Raw genomic sequence first — 21,213 nt, 5'->3', positions numbered from 1 at the left:
AATGTTTAATAACAAGTATCGTATAAATGATAATTATACATATTTTTCATATGATATTCATTTTTTGGTAGATCAATTAATTGCTGACACATCGACGTTCTTCCCTATCATCGCCCTTTCCTTTAGAAAGGCATCCATAGAATCGTTGCTGTAGAAAATTTTCAGTCCACCCTGGACCACCCTAGATGTAAGAAGATCATGGTGTCAGGTCTACCTGTTGACCAGTTTAGGATAATCACTGGACATTCTACCACTTGCTGACCAATGGTGAGTAGCGATGACCAATGAAATCATTCTTATTTAACAGAAATTTATCCGTTTATTTTATTCTATTGTTTAAACTTAATTCAACTTCATTTAGCCGTATAATAGTATTTATTTTATTAGTATGATTTATCCTCTCTACCCCATACTGGCTACGTCCCTCGTTTTTTGGCCATACGATCGTATAACCTTTCTGTTTATTCTCGAGATAAGTAACATAACCTTTCAAGTTTGGCTACTCTACAAGGGTCTTGTATTCGATACAAACAGAATGGAATTTATAGTTAGGACAAATGAAGGTTTACAGACTATTGCGAATAAATTGTTTATTGAATTTGAAAAATAAATGTAGGTAAATTAATGATGCCAATTAACGATGCCAATAAGTCCACTATGCTATTGTATCGTTCACTCGTATGTTTGCATAACCTTTTTGTCGCGTGTACAAAATTTAGCTCAAGATATTAAAGGTTTTGTTCTCCAAGAAACATTTCACCAAGTTGCCCGCCTTCTCGCAGTCAGTGGCACCGGCTAAAATAACAATTAATTTTATTTAATGATCGTCGGTACCACGACTTACCTAGAATCCGTTTCGTTTCGACGTTTTTCTACTTACTGATGTCTTTGCATTTGTTCAAAACTTCTTCGATCTGCTCGTTGGGAACATCAGCGGGGGCATTTTTTTTGACAACTTCTACGTTAATGGAACCATCCTGCTCCATCTAAAGTAGAATTAAAAATTTAACTTTTGCTGCTCAATAGATTTCTTATTCGACTCGGAATATTTCGCCGTAAGTTTTCGAGGTTTCTTTCGTCCCGTCTCCCCTTATTATGTACAATATTCCCTCTTAGGTTGTCACAATGTCGCGATCGAGCTGCGACAACCTGAGAGGCGGGCAGTCGAAATTCGATCTATCAAATTTTCTGTGTGAACAAATCGCTATAAATCCAATGAAAGAATCGTACGGATCGTTTTGATCCCGTCTCAAATGTTTTTTTAACTTACGATCCCAATCTTCTTCAGTATGCAAGCAGCGAAACATTGAAGTTTGCCCTCGTTCTCCGTGTCATCGCCAGCCAGTGCTTTGTGTATCATTTCTGAAAATTATACGCTAATCTGTGATCTGCCCTTAACTGTTTAACTCATGCACGTTACTTTTTACTCACCAGAGTCGACTTTGGTATCCGCCATGCATTCATCTTTGAACTGGAATAGTTTCTCTTTCTGCTCGTCCGTAATTCCCGCCTAAAAGTTACAAATAAAGTTGTCACTAGTTAAATATTTGATAAAAATTAATTAAATATGTATATTATTTGTTATTTATTGAACAAACTGTACGAAGAAGCAAGGTACAATTAAATACAGGAACAAGTAAATTAAAATGCATTTTATGCCTTGTATTTTTTAATAGATCAATCAATGTTAATTTTATAATCGTTATATAAGGTGTTTCAGAGTGTAGAAACTTTTTTAATGTTAAACCCGCAAAGTAATACCAGAGTCTGTCGATCATTCGCGTGACTCATTGTCGGATGTGTCATTTATTTGTTACAACATAACAAAAATATTTTTTTCACATTTAAAAATTAACCACTACTTTTTGGACGTTTATTGCGAATCAAAGAACATCCCACGGTAGTTAAAATGTTAAATACAGTATAATAGAATGCACCATCTTGATCTTATGAATATCTTGATTTAGTGTACTCTTTGGTTGAGTAATCGATGTGCATAATTAAGCTAATTAGACGAGGAGGAAAATACGGAATAATTACTCATTAGCTACGGAAATTTTTGATGGTTTTAGGTTAAGTAATTGCATAAATCTAAAAATTTAATTATCTCTTAATCACGTAACACGAATTTTTCCTGTAACAATAAGTACCATTTTATGTTATGCAATGCTGTTACTAAAATATCTTAAATGAAAATAAAGTTTAAAAAAAATGTTCGTTTAAATTTAAATATCGTTTAAAAAATATGCTATTTTTGCAGTGTTAATATTGTCAAAGAAATTCGTAGAAAAAGTGGAAAAGGAACAGTGAAAGAATTTAAGGGAAAATAATTGTAAAAATGTTGAAAATGTTACCAGGGCGCTGGCGACGAAGAAGACGAAGAAGATGGCGACGGTCTTCATGGCTGCAGCTCGAGAGAGGAAGTAATGGCGTTCAGCTGGAACAAAGGACAGGTTCGAATGTTCACTGGTATTTGAATGCTCGTATCGTTTATCAAGAGTTTTTATACTTCGAAGTGCAATTGCAATTCCCGTTATCTCGACGCGTGTTCCTCGACTTCTCCTTCCATCGCGATTAACAATAATTACTTTTCTCTTCTGCAGGTAAAGATTTGCCTTCGTGTATCCTCGATGACAAATCACTATAATATTCGATAATTACGTAACAGCCAATAGCAGGATACAGACTAACCCCGTCAACCTTGTTCAATTCCCCATAATCCTTCTTTGTTTCTCCTAACCATCAAGGAAACAATCGGATTAGGGCCACTGTTGGACAAAATGCAATCGACGATTGATCGATCGCTTTGAAATTAGAATTAATAAATACCGTATCGAATTTACAAATTTTTACAATTGTTTGCAAATATCCTACTCGATAAATTGGTACAAGTAACCACCTTCGTCTTTGCGAAATACTTTTCATTTTTGCTTAACCTTAAAATGAAATATTTTTAAGGAAAATCTATAACCAAAGGTCGAGTACGTACTAAATAAAGTGCTCGTAACGACCACTATGACTTGCAAACTTTTTTACGTTCATTTAATTTCCACCGCCTTGGGGGATTTTTGCTGGCTGCAATCGTTGGAATAGTAATATTCGAATAATGAGCTTCAATTGGAAATATTTTAATTAGAATATTCGAGCAGTAATATTTGAGAAATAATAGTCGAATAATAATATTTGAACAACGTTATTCGAATAATTATATTTTAATATAGAGTGATAGATTATCCAAATAATTTTGGCCATAAGTCAAATGCAATTGTGTCGAGGGTGCAGAAACCGACAGCTAAATTTTACTAGGCAGTCGTTAAATTTTTACGTCGGATATCGATTTTGTACTCGATCGAATTGTAAATCACGAAAATGATCGATGGAACTATATCGAATGGCTGTACACCTTATCGTTAATCGTAAAGCGAACAATGCCGGAACGATCGTTAGTCTGACTCGTTAATATCGCCTGGAGAACTTTATCGTTTCGAGTGATACAGTAAATTTTATAGGTTATTATGGAATCTACAATCAGCTTTATTACAATCTTGTCCCTACATGTACATTTTATGTATTCATATGTATAGTCACGTTAATAATATATTTCTTGTGTTGTGAATAATTACTAAAAACATTCGTTTAAATTAGAGTGTGAAACATAGAGATATTTGATAATTTTTTAATTCGTTGCTTGCTGTTCGAATAGATTACAAAATCCGTTCACGGTATAGAGTTACGATAGTCGTACAATAACGACGAATAAACAATTCTAAGTTTGAAACAAAATGTGATTACATAGATATTATTTTTTCCTTGTGTACTTTGCTTCTCGTCGGAGTGTCCCTATCGATAGGCAGTACGACATTCGCGCGTGTATAACCTCACGGTCGTTTAGGCGTGGATTCTAATAGATTTGTAATAATTCTATCTTGAAAATCAAGCGTGATCGACAATCACTTTTGGCATCAGAATCTTCTGAATTATATTCCCATCCATGTTTATCAAAACCATCGGAATCAATAAGTAACCTCTTTTTGCAATATTCAGCAATCGGTAATGCAGTTCACCACTGCATCATGATAACGTAGATCGTAGACACAGGCTGACATCTTAGCCAAGGTTGAGGACTACACCATTGCAATTATCGATTGAGAAATCCTTCGTTGCCGTCGTCAATCAGGATAGCTACTTCTGCTTGAAGTATTTAAAATTTCAACATCCACTCATTTTCTTTTTTTTTTTTTCCCTTTCTGCCTTCCAACGCCATTACAAATCAGGCTTCGTGGCAGCCAGTCTGAGACTAGTCCTTTACGTCACTTTAGGCATGTATTATTCTCCTAAGAAATAATGAAGACATCATTATGTCTTCATTGAAGTCAGTCAGACATAATGATGTCTTCATTACAGTCAAACTCAGTTATAACGAGCACGGAAGTCGCGTGATTATAGCAGTAATGAGCAAACAATCTGATTATAATCTACTTGTATTTGCGTACGGTTCAGTGGCGTAACTAGTCGTACGTGGAAGGCAAACATCAGTTGATTCATATTAATTCGAGTCCTGTAATTATCTTATCAGAGGCTCTCATTAAATAATTCATCATATTAAACGAATAGAAAATTTGATCCATCAAAACCAATAAAAATTGTTACATTATAAGCATTATTTATTTTAGGAGAGGGGTTCCTTAAAAAATGTTGGAAACCATAGCTTTTAAAGCGTCTGATACATTTTGTCCCGCATTTGCTGGTTACATCACTGACATAATTCATATAAAATGCAAATATGCAATGGTGATATTTGTATGCAGTTAAACTTGGTTATAACGAACACGGAAACAACGAGATCACGACTGTAACGAGCAAAAAGCCCTAATGATCGTAATTTACACGTATTACCATACAGTTATTCACTTTCGTAACGATCCTGCTACACGGATGTACCGTACAGTTTTTGTTAAATTCTAGAGTTATCGAAGTGAAAAACTTCCGACGCACAACGCTTTCTAAAAGCATAAACGGTGGGGGGATTCCGGCATTTTATTAGACAGCGCGTTGTACGAGGAATTACGTTATAGGAAATCAGTAGTTAAAATAACTCTGGTGTGTTACAGGAATCGTACGGAAGTGTACAATATTTCAACTGTACAGTGTCGTTGGAAGCAGCCATTATCGACCGAAAAGTGTTCGTTTTACCGACGAGCGACAGCAGCGCCACGTGCGGCGGACGACGAATGGAAAATTTCCGAGGGATGGCAGGCTGGGGAAGATCGATCGCCGCGAATGGAAATCGCAACCCCTGTGAACGCGTGGGGCGTGCAACGTGCAGCGTGGTTACTCGGGTGCGTGGTAAACGCCACGGAAGCAGAGGGTGGGCGGGATCGTGTGCTCGCGCTCGGTTACGATTCGAAGAACGCGCGATCGCAGTTTCGTCGGATGGTCACGCGAGTCGGTGAGCCAAACGCGTGAAGACTAGAAGGCCGCACGCACCGACGGAAGAAAATAGACGAGGGAACGTGCGGCAGCGATGACTCGTCGCTTCTCCCGCCCCGCGGTCCTCGCGAACTACCATGATACGCTCGCCGATACGTGATCAGTCGAGTCGAAGGACGTTTCGCGAACGCGGATTTGCCGATTCCATCAGAGCATCCGGACGGTGGACCTGCGTAAGTAAACGCGTCACGCGTCCAAAGCATACACGACACCGCGAGCCACGAACCCTGCCTACGGGCTCGCGCCCCAGATCGATATTCTACCATCATCCCCGTCGTCCCTTTCTACCATTCGCCAGTTTCTTTTCGTGCAATCGCCCCTCTCGGCCGCGTGCAATTATTCCATTATTCCGATCACACATATACGTATACATCGTTTCGCATATTCCCCGTTCCTCTGTCACGTACTTTCGCCCTCTCCGTCAATCCCCTCCACCACGATCTACGCACGACCCTTTCCTCCTCCGTGGCTCCAGTCAGCAAAAAATCGCCGTGGTTCGAAACCACGAGGCAGATTTTTCGATTCCACCTTGAAAACGATGCGTGACACGCGTCCCAGTCGTTCGCATTTGCGCGTCAAGCGAATTAACCGTCACACGATACGTAACGCAGCTACGCAAACGCTGGTTAGCGGTACGTTTCGCGGTCGATCAGGGACTCTCGGTGTTGTGCTGCTGTTTTACGGTTAGGTTACGTACAGCGCGATTTCGAACTGCTCTTTTACACGAGATCTCCGCTAAAAGGAATGCTCCTAGCCGGGTGGTGTTACCGACGCGGCGTACCGAACGAGGGATGGACGTAGAAGGGACGAAAACGGGACCGTCAAAGGACAGCGACGAACGAGAGGGAAAAGAAGGAAAGTTAGAGTTTGATGATTGCTCGCGGGGCTCCTTGTGTGCTCTCGAGTAGCCTTCCCCTCTTCTTTTCTGTGTCCCTGTTCCCTTGCTCCGCATACCGAGGATATCGCGGTTAGCTTGCTCACGGATATCCGCATTGTTTCGCGTCAACCAGCCAAGTCAGCTGACCTACATTGCACAGGCACACGGAGCAAAATGGTATATCGAGCCACTCGATGCTCGTCTACGGAAAACCACTCGCGATCCCGAGAGACCTTCTCGTCGATGTCGCCTCTTCTCTTCTCTTCTCTTCTCTTCTCCGATTCGTCATCCTACGCCGGGCAGCGTCTCCGCTACCCCTTCCATTCTTCGCTTTCGCGTGATCTTATGTGGACGTTTGTCGCGCGTGTTCCGCCGTCGATCGGTCCGTCGGACTCGGAAACCAGAGTGAGTCTGCTTATTTGCGATAGTTCCGCGATACGAACTGGCGGGACGTTCGACGTGTAATAAAGTAGTGCTCGCGCGTTACGAATATTCGCCGCTCGCTTAGCGCGCCCGGTCGCCCCGTCGTTCAGTTGGAGAACCGCACGCGGAGGCTACGTTCCGTAGCTATCGACAAGATGATCGCTTCTGTGGAATCCTAAATCCGAACGAAAATAACGATACTGACCGGTACGGACGTTTAGAAAAAATTTAAATGATTGCAGCCCGTTTTTCGTTCACGATGCACAATGAGAGTAACAAATGACCGATAAAACGACTAAGTTTGTTTGTCCACCGTGAATGTTTTATTAGCAACGAACAAACGGTTGTTTAGCTTTTATTCGAGCATTTTGTCCAGTGATAGTATGTAGCTTCGAAACGTATGAATTCACTCAGTCACTGTGGTGTGTACAAGCTTATATACTTGCGTCGTTTTTTTTTGCTTCACCGTAGTCAGGTGCAACGATTACCGGCGATCGGCAAAATTTTATTCGAATAATTTACGACCGATAAAATGGTTCGTTCCAAGTTTGTTTGCCGTAAAAATTTCATCTTGCGATTTAAAGTTTTATTTTTTATTTAAACTGTAAACTGAAAATCTCTGTCTGGTGTTGGACGCACAAGGTAAATTATGATAACGTTTCGTAGCGTTGAATTGTTTATTATTGCGTGCAATCTATTTTCACGGGAACTAATATTTAGAATTGGGAAGTATATTATCCAAGTCACCCTGTATATTTATGTGTTACCTATTTCTGGCAAGTAACTAAATAGGTAAGTAACTAAATAAATTCCTGCACTGCGAGGCATGGAGTCAATATGTCGAATACCGTGGAACGATCAATACTAATTGTAAATTGATGGGTAGTAACTATTGTGCCCCAATCATGTAAAACTTTAACTAGCATGTTTGGTAAAGTAACAACTCTATTGATCGATTGTATTAATTCTACCTTTCGGCCTATATCGAAGGCCTACTTCAAGACTTATTCAAAGCTTAACATCATTTATTTCTAAAGGAAATCATGGGGTATTAGAACGTTTAATTTGTTATTTTCCTTTTCTTTTTGGAAATGATTCCAAATGATATATCAATTATATTAAAATTCTTTGTCTATTATTGTATAATAATTTATATTTACAAATTGCTTGAAATAAATGTTTCCAAGTGGGAACACTCTCTTAAAGATCTTGGAGGTAGAGTAGAGGTGATAGGATTAGTCATGGATTAAGAATTTTAATAACGCATTGTATATAAACATAAGTGACACAGCGTGACAAAACTGAAACATAGATTAGATAGATTCATTAAAGGAAACATCGACACAGACATTCTGATTCACGATTCCTTTTGAAAAAAAAAATAATTGTTAATTATTTATAAACGTTGTAAAAATATTGTTCGCGAATTAAGAACGCTGTGGGCTCAGAAAGTTTGGGAACCTCTGCTCTAGCCCATTGTTCTCGAGAGTCCAATCAATGTGCACTTTAGCGAAGCATAATGCTTAGCAATTTTTTCTGCTTATGAACGATTTTTTTAAGAGCAACCCGTCCTTTCAGCCCAAACATAGTTCAAACGACGTCGAACAGCGTGAAGATCGATTTCTGACTCGGGTGTACAATAGCGAATCTGGACGTTCTAAAAACGTGAACGAGGGCTAGCAAAAAAATTGTGCCACGAATTCGAAACTCGTGCAAATTAAAAATAGAAACAGAAATATTCAAGTTTTAACGATCGTTCAACGTTGGCCGATTTAAAATTTAGGTAATGGATTTTTTGGTTAATGGGAGCGGGGGGGGGGGGCTCTTGTATATTTTTTTAAATCTACAACTCTAGAGGTTGTTTCGAATAAGTTTCATCAAAAAATGGTCATACGAATGAATATTCGAAACGACTTATTTTACCTAGTATTAATTATTAAGCAACTGCATTTCCTCGTATTGCGAAATAATTCGAAACGTTCCTGGTATTATCGAACGTGTTCCCCAATCGATGAGTCGGAGGGTAGAAGGACGTATTACAATTGGCGGTGGTCATTGTGCGCAATTATACATATAGTATAATAGTATACAGGGTGTACAGGCACCCCTGGGAAAAATTCTAATGGGAGATTCTAGAGGCCAAAATAAGACGAAAGTCAAGAATATTAATTTCTTAACTCAGGCTTCGTTAAAAAGTTATTAACGTTTAAACTTCCGCCAGTGTTGAATTTTTTTCTCGAAAATCCGCAGGATTTCGGGGGTATGTCTATTCACCAAAAATGATTGTAATTCACCCCCGTAACCAAAAATAATTTTTCCAGAAAGATTTGAAATTTTTTTTTCCCGTCGAAAAATTTCACATATTCTCGAATTTTTTTCTCGAAAGTGAGTAGGATTTCGGGGGTATGTCTATTCACCAAAAATGATTGTAATTCACCCCCGCGGCCGGAAATAATTTTTCCAGATCGATTTGAAATTTTTGAATTTAATTGTTAATAACTTTTTAACGAAGCCTCCATCAACAAATTGGTATTCTTGATTTTCATCTTATTTTGGCCCCTAAAATCCCCCATTAAAATTTTTCGCAGGGTTGGCCGAGCACCCTGCATAAAATTGTATAGTACTAATCTCTTATGATTAGTTCAAAGGATATAATTAGCACAGGAAATTTACACGTGACGCGAAGAATGCTTAGTCACACTGGATGCATTCGAAAAATAAACGATTAAAATTTATCGTAAGCGTTTTTTACGTTACAATAGATCGGAACGATGACCATTAGCATCGGTGCAGAATTGCAGTCTTTGAACAGCTGCATCACGTGCACGTTTTATAATTTCTGGATTCATTCCAGCACGCACCGTAACGATCCTCGGTCTCGTATTATCCGGGTGTCGTTGGTCTTTTTTCTTTGCACGCGTTATCCTTTGATTCTCCATGCTCAGTAAAAAAAAATTCGAACATCGCATTCGTTCTAAAAAAACCGTTTACTTTCAATGACAATTAACGGTATCTAAAAGTGACCTTGAACGACCTTGTGTTATAATCGAAGCTGCTTGGGCGATTCTAGAGGGAAAATAAGCAGACGCGTATCGGCTGGCAAGATAAAACCGAGACTTAAAAATAAAACCGTTTCTTTCGACGAGAATCACGAACGTCCACGAGTCTCCAGTTGGCCAAGACGGTGTCTCCGGCATCCTGGTCGACCCTACCACCCCGATCGATGATGAGGAGAAACGTCGCGGTGATTGCGACCAACGATCGCCGATTAAGGTCAATCACATCGACCATCGGGACGTTTCGTGGTGGCTTTTCGTACAGTTTCGATTCAGCGCCGCTCGACGACAACGCGACCGGTCGTTCTGTCCGTTTCTTCCTCCCACTCCTCCCCTCTTCCGACTTCCTACAAGTCCGCGTGCCGTACTAAAAATAAGTTTAACGTCGAGGCAACGTGTTCCGCGACTGCACAACGCGATGAAAGAAGAAAACCCCGTGAAAAGTAGCTTCCGTCGAACGGATGCAGCCGATTTGCGCGAACCTGGCGCTACGGAACGCCAGAGGCACACTCAGAGTTGCAAATGGCGGGCATGCATATAGCAGAGGGAGGTTCGCAACGAACGATTAATAGAAACGATATTTCACAAAATTTTATCCAGGAAACAAACTTCGTCTTTTTATAGAATATTAAATTCGAAGCTTCGGAAGTCTCCGTGAAGTAAACGCGTTAAATAGTAATTTACAGACGAGAACCAATGTTTGGTTGAATGTGCCAAATAAAGAGCAACGGATGAAATGTTTTTTATACCGACCAATTAAGCATAGTATTCGAAGCGTTGAAGGTTAGGAAAATAAAGCTACCGGGAAAGCGGCGGCGCAACAACCTTGACAGCTGCGTTTATTTTTGTTCGCAGATTTCTCCGAAATGAAGGACCATCGCGTAATCTCGGAATCGAGGTAAGACGATCCGGCATCCCTGGCGATAGGACTCGACGCGACGCGACGGAACGCGTTGTGCGGGCCGCTCGTATTATGATCGATAAACGATGGGCGCCGACAAGATCGTCGATCAACAGTCTCAACAGCTACCGATACGCATAAACGATCATTCACCGGCAAATAAACTGGCAAGAGAGAAGCAACCCAACGCATTGTCAAACTTGTTTCAAAACGGTCGCGTAGGAATGTCAGGATGAGAGGTGAGTCGAGGGAATTTCGTAACTCTCGTCTAAGTTTAAAATCGGGACCGCCAGATGTCACGTAGAGACGTTCAGGCCGCGATTGTCTTCCCGTAGTCGAATTAACCACTCGAATGGATTTACAACTTACGATTATAATTGGTAATTATTTAGAAAAGGGGAGGTTTCACCGATTTTTGTGATTTTTAAATGTGTCGTAGAAATCAACATTTTGAACAACTTTTTTCCTATACATATAACCGCCGCTCATTAGTCGAGATTTTTCTTCAAAAAGATTGCTGCTACTACAATGGATTCTGTCTATATGTATATGCTAGTCGATTTTTTCTTTTATTTGTATTAATCGGCATTACAAACAACGACAAATAATGCATAATGTGTCAAGCTAGTTCTGCATTGATATCGATTAATCGGAAAATAATTTTTCCAGAACGATTTGAAATTTTTTTTTTCCGTCGAAAAATTTCACACATTCTCGAATTTTTTTCTTGAAAATGCGCAGGATTTTGGGTGTATGTCTATTCATAAAAAATGATTGTAATTGACCCCCACAACCGAAAATAATTTTTTTGGAACGATTTGAAAAATTGTTTTTTCGCCGAAAAATTTCAGCACCTATCCGAATTTTTTTCTCGAAAGTGGATAGGATTTCTGGAGTATGTATAATAACTAAAAATAATTGTAATTGACCCCCGCAACCGAAAATAATTTTTCCACAACGATTTGAAATTTTTGAATTTAATTGTTAATAACTTTTTAACGAAGCCCCCATCGACAAATTGGTATTCTTGATTTTCGTCTTATTTTGGCCTCTAAAATCTCCCATTATCATTTTTCTTAGGGGTTACAACGTATTCAAACATCATCGAAATCTGTGAGACTCCCCTTTTCTATGTAATTACCGTAAATTTCGCTACCGATGGAATTAGTTGTTGTCGTGAATTTGTTCGTTCGCGTGAAACTGCATCGTGAAACGTTTGCAGGAGTTGCGCTACTAGGAACGGTAAGATCGGTCCGTGGAACTTTTCTGAGAACGCTCGTTTTCGTATTCCTGGCGACGTTTCTTTGGCTTCAGCTGCACGTGATCAGCCTGACGGGTCGAGACTCGGCTGGCCAGGCCTCGTCGAACGAAACGTTGTTCGCCCTCGTGCCTCAAGAATTGCACAGGTTAGTGGAAAACCGTTCAAATACTATGAAAACAGGCTGAAAGTTTCTCCAAATACCGCATCACCCGGATAACTGAAACAAAAGTGGGCGTTGGACGTTTCAGTTAACCGGGTCGATTGGGTTTTCGATCCAGGAGCCGATCCTTAGTAACTATTAGCAATCTAGTTGGATTTTACATATATTTTTTTAAGATTTCGCCACTGTTGAGTATGATCTGCTTTCTCCTGGATCCGCATCGATGCTCGAACTAACCTATTCGATTCGTCTGTCGCAGATTTCTCAAGGACCGTAGAAACGGTAGCTCGACGACGTCGAATTCGAGCTCGGAGGCTCTGACGGAGTTCGAGATCGCGGAAATTCGGCGCAACATTGAGAAATCGAATGCAGAGCAAAGGGTGTACAACGAGGAGGCGTTCGGGCCCCTGGACATCGACGCCCCCGTGATAGTGGTCCAGGTGCACACGCGTCTCATCTACCTCAGGCACCTGATCGTGTCGTTGGCACAGGCCAAAGGCATCGAGCAGACCCTCCTCGTCTTCAGCCACGACGTCTGGCATCCTGACATCAACTATCTCGTACAGAGCGTCGACTTTTGTCGCGTGATGCAAATATTTTACCCCCACAGCATACAGACGCATCCTCGGACCTTTCCTGGAGAAGACCCCAACGATTGCCCACGAAACATTCGCAAGGAACAGTGAGTATTTTATTTACCTTGTTCATCTATACAACAAACGAATAGACTGTCGCATTGTTCATCCCGAAATTTTGTCTGAAACTACATAACAAGACATTTTTTCTCTTTTGTACCGGATATTATTAAAAAACTCCTTGGGAGATCGATAAAAAATACTGGCATCACTCGTGAGATGACCTGATAACAAACTATCGAGTAATTGGAGACTGCTCGAACGCGTAATAGCGTCACGTCTGAGGCAGGATCTGTTAGATCAGTGTTTCTCAAACTTCGCCTTTCCGTAAACCTAATAAATATAAGAAAATTGTTTAAGCAGTCCTTGGAGTCTAAATACTCGTTTTACAAATATAATTTAAAACTGTTTCTCTGAAGATAGCACCTCCGTTAAATATGTACAAAAGTTATGTCAGTGCTTTCATTTGCGTAAACAGGACTTTAAAGATCAAGGACGCTAAACCTGTATATCTTTTTCATCAAGGCCTTTCGTTTAACATATTTCCACAATGAATAATTGCTCAATGAAAAACGTGCTCGTAGATTATTTGTAGCATTCTACGATGAGCAAACTTTGTCAGGAAAGGTAATGCTCGAAAAGTAGCTGTTGTTTCGTAACTAATTAAACATTTTAACACACTTGTTCGAATTTTAACAGTCTGGTGAGAAACACTGCGGTAGATAAGCCCCGACCGATCGGGTCAACTAACAGTGTTTTCCAAAGCGGGGGCGTAACCCTTGGGGAGTGGGCGTAATGCGTTTCAAATGGGGTGTGAAAGAAAGTGTTTAATTTTTCCGCGACAAGAGGCGAATTAAGAGAGCGACAGAACCTGATTCGATAAAATTAAATGCAAAAAAAAAAGGGTCGATAAAACTGCACCGTAAAATAACACGCGACCGCAGCTCGCTGATCGATTTCCATTATGACCGCAGCTTGCAGGTCGACTCAATTTTTCTCTACACTCGATTCTAACCTATGCTGGCAAGTAGACACGTTCCACGTTTGCCCGACTGACCCTCTATCAAGAATGGGCAAAAAATTAGAATCCATTGACGACAAATGTTTATTTATAATAAGAAATGTTAATCTTCGCTTTCGAGTTGTCTGTTAACGAATAATGGTACCACCGTTGCCGGCACACCCTGTATATTGCGTGTAACGGGTCTCCTTATTAGATTACCTCGATCACCGCACGGACTTCGTTCGTTGCAGGAATGTATAGTCCCGTTTCTTTCGAAATAATCGCGATTCTATCGTATATTCGCCGAATGTTAAATAGGTGTTAAACATACGTTCCACATTGGCGAACGCGACGCACGCCTCTGGCCGTTAACAGCACCTAAACAGTTAAACTTACATTCTTGCCAGAGCGTTGGACCTCGGATGCATAAACGCGAAACATCCGGACCTCTACGGGCACTACCGCGAGGCCAAGTTCACGCAGACGAAGCACCACTGGTGGTGGAAGGCCAATCGCGTGTTCGATCAGCTGTCGATCACGAGGAACCACACCGGTATGGTACTGTTCCTCGAGGAGGATCATTACGTCGCCGAAGACTTTTTACACGTTCTCAGACTGATGGAACGGACCTGCAAGCACAGCTGCGAGCGATGCAACGTCCTGTCCCTGGGCACTTATCTCAAGACGTACAATTACTTCGCCGATTTTAGTCGAAAGGTGAGAATCGCGAATCGATATCGCGTCGCTCGGTCCACGATTTCGAGGCCGTAATCGAACGCGAGATTCACCCATAGATTTATGTAATAGAACGGACGGTCCGTCGGGCGCGTTGAATGCGACGTTTAAACCGCATTGTCGTGCTATCCTTCTCCGTCGATGCATTCAGTTTAGGGGACAGTAGGATAAACAGGGTCACCACCATTGGATTTCTTTATATAATCTTTTATTACAAAGAGAAACGTTAACGTTCGTATTTACATTATCGTGCTTCGTTATTGCATTCGTGGAGTCAGACTTGCGTGGCTGGTGCGATGGAATAAAATCCGATGCTTCTCTCACTGTCCCGACCGTTATATTACCATGCAGCGGAGAACGTATTGCCTGCAGCAGTATCTCTGTTCTTCAGTGTCGTAAACGTCCGCGCGAGAGCGCTCGTTCTACCTATATAACTCTATGGATTCTTCACGTCACGTCCCCACCGGTCGATATCTCGCCTCGATCGCGATCGATATATATATATATATGTATATTTCCATGCCTGTTCGTCGCCATTTTCCCACGTCGTATCGCGGTTTCGACTCGAAAAAGTTGGTCCGTCGAGTCGTTGCGTTCGGCGGCACGATCTCGTTTCATTATCGGTCGTAATTATAGGTAAATGGGTTGGAATAATGGATCGAATCACGGGGTGGCATGCGAGTAGTCGATGGTTATCATGTCGCGTGTAACGCGAGCGCGTGCGAATCGGTCGACGATAGGGTGCGTACCGTCCGTAACGAACAGTGGCTCCATCTCTGAGTGTGAATATCTGTGTGTCGATGTTTCACGCACGCCCCGTCCATTAGTTCCTTGGCGTCAACAGCGCCCTGCAAAAGGAGCTCCTGCGCGGATTTAAGAGGCGGGAAACATCGGGGCAGCTGCCTGCAAGGGTCGAGGGCATCGGCAGCGGAGCATTTCCTAGCAGCAGCGTCGCCACTGGCACGAGCACCGCCGGAAACTCCAGTGCGACCGGTACCGGCACCGGCGGCGCCATTTTAACCGCCAGTCGGAACGCGCTGACGGCGCAACCTGCTCCCGCATGGGCTTTCCAGCTCCTACCCGGTCTCTACAGTCATTATCAAAAGGTTGCCGACATCTTTCGACGATTCCTGTTCGAGAGAGTCACATATCGATCATTGAGACAATATATTTTTAGTTGAAGAGCGACGTAGCTCGTATTAAACAAATTCAACGACAGGGATTGTAGAAAATTTATGTATTTCGGTGCAACAACAATAAGGGCAGATATGTTTTGCGTGTGAATGCAATCTAGAGACAGGCTCATTACAGACATAGCTATTATTGTTGAAGGTAAATGCAAAGATTCGTAGGGGGATTATACGTATAGAGAAACTAAACTCACCGAGGATGGATTTATTATTCTACAGTTAATAATCGGTTCAGATATAATTCTTCCACGGTATAAATTGTTGTAGGGGGAAAGAAACGTACCCGATTAAGGGGAATGCGGTGCTACAAGTAGAATGTGGCTGCGTCGAGTTTACCTTACAAAGGCTGACTATTATGTCTGACCCAATACTACTTGCAAGGAAGGTCTTTCTTTCACGACAGCGTGCACTATACATGGTATAATGGGCTCGATGCAGGAGAGTAATCGCAATCTTGTCGTGAAATCGGCATTTCCAATAACTACTAGACCAGTCGTAAAAAAAACTTGTGTTGGATTCTTTCGACGAGGATCTAGTATTTCTTAGAACAATAATAAAGAAAAGTTGACGTCATATGATTCGTCTCGCGAGATCAGTCCCTACCAATTCGCGCTCACGTCGACCCACAGCCCCCTTCCGAAATTTTCGAAATTCGACAACATGAAAAATTGCCCGGCCAAGCGACTCAATCACTACGATCGCGATCACGATCATCACGCACGTATCGATCGCCCCGCGAAATTATTCCCGTTCCCTCCATCGGAATTGGGCAATATGTATTCCGACGAACGGTTTGCAATTACAATCGCGAATTATTAATCGGGTTACATATTGCCCGACCATGCCCCCCTCTGCTCCCGTCACGGTTCCCCAAGCAACGATAACAAAACTAGACTCGTCGTTTCCGCCCGACAGGCCGAGGTGATCCCTTGGATCTCGAGCAAACACAACATGGGAATGGCATTCAATCGCGTCACGTGGAACAAATTACGAAAGTGCGCCGCGCAGTTCTGCTCGTACGATGACTACAATTGGGACTGGAGTCTGCAACACATCGCGCAAACCTGCGTACCGCCTAGCAAAGGAGCCGGAATCGCGCCGCGCACCGAGTCCGGCTTGATCACGATGATGATGAGGGCGCCTAGGGTCTTCCACATCGGGGAATGGTAAGACGAAGCAATACCAAAATAATAAAATTGATCGGGTTCGGGTATTATTAAGTTTAAAGTCTGAACAGCTAAAAACAATTCTGGCCCCGCTCTGGGACGCTCCAACAACCTGCCCAGAATAGTTCGTTCGATCAACGGGCAGGTGGCGCGTCGAGCTTCTTTTAAAGATGGCTGCATTCGTAATCCGTCGGCCCTATCGAACTGTATTCAGTGGCGGACGTAGGTTTCATAGTGACAATCGTTTCAGTGGTGTTCACCATAAGAAGACCAACTGTGAATCGACCGCCACGATAGCGAAGGTCCAAAACGTACTGAAGGCCGCCCAGGATCATCTGTTTCCTACGCGGTTGACGCTAACCGTGGCCGGCACCGCAAAAAAGACGAAGCTCCGAAAAGGCAACGGCGGTTGGGGGGACGTTCGAGATCATCGACTCTGTTGGAACATTACCGTTTATCCGGATCTGGTTTTGCCTTGAACTTCCGAATCACGATCGGGTCGTGCGGATCCAGTGTCGTTCTCGGGACTCTCTGTCACGGGGAAAAAAGCCTCACCATGCCATACTACGCTACGTCTAACCTAACCTCGCCTCGCCTCGCCACGCGTCGTCTCGCGTCTTGTTTCGTGTCTCGAACGAGAGACTCTCCTTTAACAAGTTCCTTAGTGTCGGCGTGAAACTCCGTCGCGTCGGTCGAAACGATTTTATCGATCGCGCGCGAACGTCTCTAATCATTTTCACCGACAGTATCGTTTTGTCCTTTGCCGCTTGTCGTGTCGCACGATACCCTTAGCATCTTGCAAGTTTCGCGTCCCTCGGCGCAAGTCTGACTAGTCAGCGAGGTTTTGCACACCAATAGAACTTTTAGTAATAAACACAGCATTTATTATTTACCTACCTGAAATCGGAGCTTCTATGGTCCTGACGATGGAAACAGTTTCCAAAGAAAGCGTAAGGTAGCTGCCCTTCACCGCAAGTTTCTGGTTAGTTTGTTGCTTTCTCTGATAATACATATTTCTTGCTTACACACTTTTTATTATACGACCATCCCGTTACTTACGTTTGTACATTGGAAATACTTGTATTCTGTTGCTTTATTTTATGCTTATTTGCAGAATGAAGAGTTTGATTCAAATTTTAAAAAATAGAGAACAGACGTAATTATAATAGAAACGTATATATACATATATGAATAGAGAATATACAGAAGGAAAAAATAATACTTGCACTTTTACAATTTTGCACAGCGTTCTGTACGGAGACAGAGTGAAAAGACTAAGTTTTTATAAATGAGATCTTTATTTGACGGATATGCTCTCTATAAGGAGTCAAGCTGGAACGGCCTTTGACTTCCTCGTACTCTTGTTTATATTTAGTTACCATCCATTTACAATACATACACATGCATACATCATGTGGACCTGTGTGGCTTCTCGTTGATAGTGTCGGCTGACCACTCAAGGGCGGTGTAGGCCCTTGATGCTTACAATACCCATACTTTTCTGTCGCCTGTATAAAATATATGTAGATATATATCTTATGTAATGTTTATGTATTTACGTGTACAGAAAGTTCAGTTTTCTTACATTATTATGGTTTATTGCCAATTTTTGCGACTCATAAATATTAATTAGGTTTAGTAATTACAAAAAGAAATTCAACTTTAATACTCGCATAAAAACCTTTGTATGGTCAGAACGTGCCTTTCTTTGAAGAATTAGTAGATAATAGTAATAATAGTAACGTTCAAACGTAAGTGATAGGAAGGTCGTGTAATAAAAGAAACAGAGAACAAGAGAAATATATATTTTCGAGAAAAGGCCTCAAAACAGGAAACCGAGATTAGGGGTGGCTGTTAAGACTGTTTTGAAATCGAATACAAGCGTCATTGCATCATCTATGTTTTAGCAATGAACCGTATACCCGCAAAGCCATAATCGTTGGCTTCGTTACGTCGAAGCTCTATTATTGTACAAAATCTGATTGTCCCAGTGGAACGTGCGTCGAGGGATGTGGTCCTTGTTAGTACTTACGGTCGTCTTCGTGCCAAGGTTATCGAACGATTCGCACGGCGACGACTCGATTTCGGTCTCGCGATTGTAACCCGACAGGTTAGCGTTCGCGATCGTCGCGGGGATCACGGTGAATCCTTGCTTAGCATATCGTATCGTACTCTAGTCGTCGCACCCAGAACGCGTACCAAGAGATACATCGGAGATTCGATTTTTCTACGAATCGATCGCGCGAGGCGAGCCACACGGGACTCTCGCGCAGGCATCGCTCGCAACGAGACGATTCGGACGAAGAAACGACTCGCGAAACAGAGCCATCCACGAGTCGCTTTCGAAATCTACATAGGGTACATTTTATATTTATAACGACACCAACGAAATAATAAACGGAATCGACCGATTTTCTCGTATCTATCCACCATCCAAGTTTTTATTGTCCCGCTCCACCGTGTCTGTCCGGCAAACTGTACATACACAATGCGTTAATGGTTATGCGTGTCGCGCGTGCAGCAACTGCGCTCGAGTTACCGTTCGTACCACCACCTGTATATAATAGAGTGAAACCGCGGCCCTGCGAGCCCTTAAAATCCCAGAAGCTTCGAGTACTTGGGTACGTTGTCGTCGTATTCCGCGATCATAAAGTTGCCTGCTATCGGGCCCTCCAGACTGTATTTCTCCGCGAACTTCTTTATGGAGAATCGCTTCCGTTGCGGGCCGTCCCTGCAAACATGTCACCCACATGAAATAAAATTTTTGTACTTGCGCGCAGGGCTGTCCCACGCAACTGGGAAAAGTTATAAGCCCAGATACCGTTGATTTTAGTTCCTCAACATCTGCTACTGTGCAAAAAGTCACTTCTCTTTGTATAAACGTGTAAAACAGTGGTTCGACGAGAGAAACGCCTTTACCTGTTGCTCAGTCTTCTCTCGTCGAACGTGATGGATCCTTGATTCTGTTTGTAGACCAGGAAGACGTAACGATGTTTTCCAGATCCCTTCGGTGGCGCTGGTCCAACGTATTCCGCTAGCACCTCCCCCTTCGCAACGTTCTCCTCCGGTATGTTCCCGACCAACCAGTGCCGAAATTCTCGGTTGTAACCTTTTCGCGTGGGAGCGTCGGGGTCTGCGTGCAAAGGTAACGAATCAATGACCGGCCACGAACCGCCACGAAGATGGCCGTGCAAAAGAACAGGTTTCCTCGGCGCAGACCGCGGTGAAAGTCAACAGGCGAGCCGTGATGTAAATAAATGCGAAGATAAATTAAGGTCAAGTCCTGCTCTCTAGTCGAAGCGACTCCGGAGACAGAGATGGGTTAAATTTTTATTCGGATAAAATATGGTTATAGTTTGTCGTTAAAGGGATTCTTTTGGACAATACGATCCGTCATCCGTCGTTCAAATAAATTTTTGACTCTCTCTTGACCAGGGAACTTACCAGTCATCACGAGAGTGTAGAGAACTCCGCCATCGTGTTTGTAATGGATCTCGGGGATCTGTTGCGTGTCTGTCGGCGTTAGTTCATTCCCAAAGTCGACCACTTTGTCTCCGTACTTGACCTGAATCGTACATATTTGTCATTATGCTCGTATCGCGTACGATCCTTTTCGATATCGTAGAAATCGGTACCTCGATTTTTTCGCTGGGCGCCGCGTCTATTATGTCCGGGACGATCTTTGCTCCCTCGAAATCCGATTTAACGTTCGCAGCCGCGACAACGTGGACACCGCAAATAAAAACAACTGAAATCAATCATACACGTTTTTAGTTCACGGTGATGTCGGAACAAATGTTGAAACGTAACATGCACGCACCTATCATAAAATACTTCATTCTCGTTTCGTTATTCGAAGCACGCTCGGGGGACAAGAAACTTCTGATTCGAACGTCAGGGGAGAACAGTTTTATTCTCTGATCTGTCCCCCTCCGTCAATAGTCTGAACATTCGCGACTCCCTCTTTCTCCTTTCTAATCTGTAGCTCTGACAGGGAATTGTTACGCTATAACCGGCACTCTAAGTGAAACCTATAGTAATGAAAACAAAACAGGTGTCAAACCTGTTAATAAATTCAATCCTATCGTGGTATCAAGACTTATGGTTCCTGGATAAATGTAGGCGTCAACGTTTCAGTTTGCATTTTCAGGGTTAAGAAATACCGAAGCCTCATGGTTTCAGGAAGTCCTTTTATAAGATCCATGGTCACCAATTATGCTCAGACACGCTAACCCATCCGGAAGCCATGAATACTAACGCTAACTCCGGCCGTGAAAGTCTCAAATCTCAAACACGAAACAGTAGTTACAGAACAA

At 42.3% G+C, this 21,213-nt stretch overlaps 3 protein-coding genes across 9 annotated transcripts; 1 reads left to right on the top strand and 2 right to left on the bottom strand.

Moving 5' to 3' along the window:
* Positions 1-575: 575 nt before the first annotated feature.
* On the bottom strand, positions 576-2,510 carry LOC122405282 (general odorant-binding protein 56a). The gene is made up of 5 exons (XM_043409909.1): positions 2,355-2,510; positions 1,432-1,510; positions 1,271-1,362; positions 881-986; positions 576-795 (listed from the first exon to the last, which is right to left on the bottom strand). The coding sequence occupies exons 1-5, from the start codon at positions 2,400-2,402 to the stop codon at positions 716-718; spliced, it is 405 nt and encodes a 134-aa protein (XP_043265844.1). The 5' UTR covers positions 2,403-2,510; the 3' UTR covers positions 576-715.
* Positions 2,511-5,395: 2,885 nt separating this feature from the next.
* Positions 5,396-19,314, top strand: LOC122394894 (alpha-1,6-mannosyl-glycoprotein 2-beta-N-acetylglucosaminyltransferase). Of its 7 annotated transcripts, none has more exons than XM_043392095.1 (9): positions 5,396-5,663; positions 6,245-6,349; positions 10,702-10,986; positions 11,970-12,153; positions 12,428-12,850; positions 14,214-14,523; positions 15,369-15,647; positions 16,647-16,897; positions 17,148-19,314. In XM_043392095.1, exons 3-9 carry the CDS (start codon positions 10,980-10,982, stop codon positions 17,374-17,376), a joined length of 1,683 nt encoding a protein of 560 aa, XP_043248030.1. In that variant the 5' UTR covers positions 5,396-5,663; positions 6,245-6,349; positions 10,702-10,979; the 3' UTR covers positions 17,377-19,314. The 7 variants fall into 7 exon arrangements, with proteins under 7 accessions (XP_043248030.1, XP_043248027.1, XP_043248034.1 ...); XM_043392096.1 differs by lacking the exons at positions 5,396-5,663; positions 6,245-6,349 and adding exons at positions 6,783-6,997; positions 9,861-10,396; XM_043392092.1 differs by lacking the exon at positions 6,245-6,349.
* On the bottom strand, positions 19,314-20,781 carry LOC122394895 (protein D2-like). Its single transcript, XM_043392100.1, has 5 exons — positions 20,718-20,781; positions 20,533-20,645; positions 20,342-20,462; positions 19,817-20,030; positions 19,314-19,628 (listed from the first exon to the last, which is right to left on the bottom strand). Exons 1-5 carry the CDS (start codon positions 20,734-20,736, stop codon positions 19,490-19,492), a joined length of 606 nt encoding a protein of 201 aa, XP_043248035.1. The 5' UTR covers positions 20,737-20,781; the 3' UTR covers positions 19,314-19,489.
* Positions 20,782-21,213: the final 432 nt, after the last annotated feature.

This window comes from Colletes gigas, unplaced genomic scaffold (assembly GCF_013123115.1).
Source record: "Colletes gigas isolate AHSC1104 unplaced genomic scaffold, ASM1312311v1 Colletes_gigas_Sc00004, whole genome shotgun sequence".
Taxonomy (NCBI): domain Eukaryota; kingdom Metazoa; phylum Arthropoda; class Insecta; order Hymenoptera; family Colletidae; genus Colletes; species Colletes gigas.
This window is presented reverse-complemented; position numbering and strand designations above follow the sequence as displayed.

Excerpts from the sequence above, each read along its gene's own strand:
- LOC122394895 (XM_043392100.1), bottom strand. Across the intron at positions 20,463-20,532 it reads CGCCCAGCGAAAAAATCGAG|GTCAAGTACGGAGACAAAGT; the intron begins GTACCGATTTCT and ends TGTACGATTCAG. Across the intron at positions 19,629-19,816 it reads GAGAGAAGACTGAGCAACAG|GGACGGCCCGCAACGGAAGC; the intron begins GTAAAGGCGTTT and ends ACATGTTTGCAG.
- LOC122394894 (XM_043392092.1), top strand. Across the intron at positions 12,154-12,427 it reads GTGCCTCAAGAATTGCACAG|ATTTCTCAAGGACCGTAGAA; the intron begins GTTAGTGGAAAA and ends CGTCTGTCGCAG. Across the intron at positions 15,648-16,646 it reads TCTACAGTCATTATCAAAAG|GCCGAGGTGATCCCTTGGAT; the intron begins GTTGCCGACATC and ends TCCGCCCGACAG.
- LOC122405282 (XM_043409909.1), bottom strand. The coding sequence starts at position 2,402 with ATGAAGACCGTCGCCATCTTCTTCGTCTTCTTCGTCGCCAGCGCCCTG. Across the intron at positions 987-1,270 it reads TACTGAAGAAGATTGGGATC|ATGGAGCAGGATGGTTCCAT; the intron begins GTAAGTTAAAAA and ends ATTCTACTTTAG. Across the intron at positions 796-880 it reads GAACAAATGCAAAGACATCA|CCGGTGCCACTGACTGCGAG; the intron begins GTAAGTAGAAAA and ends TTGTTATTTTAG.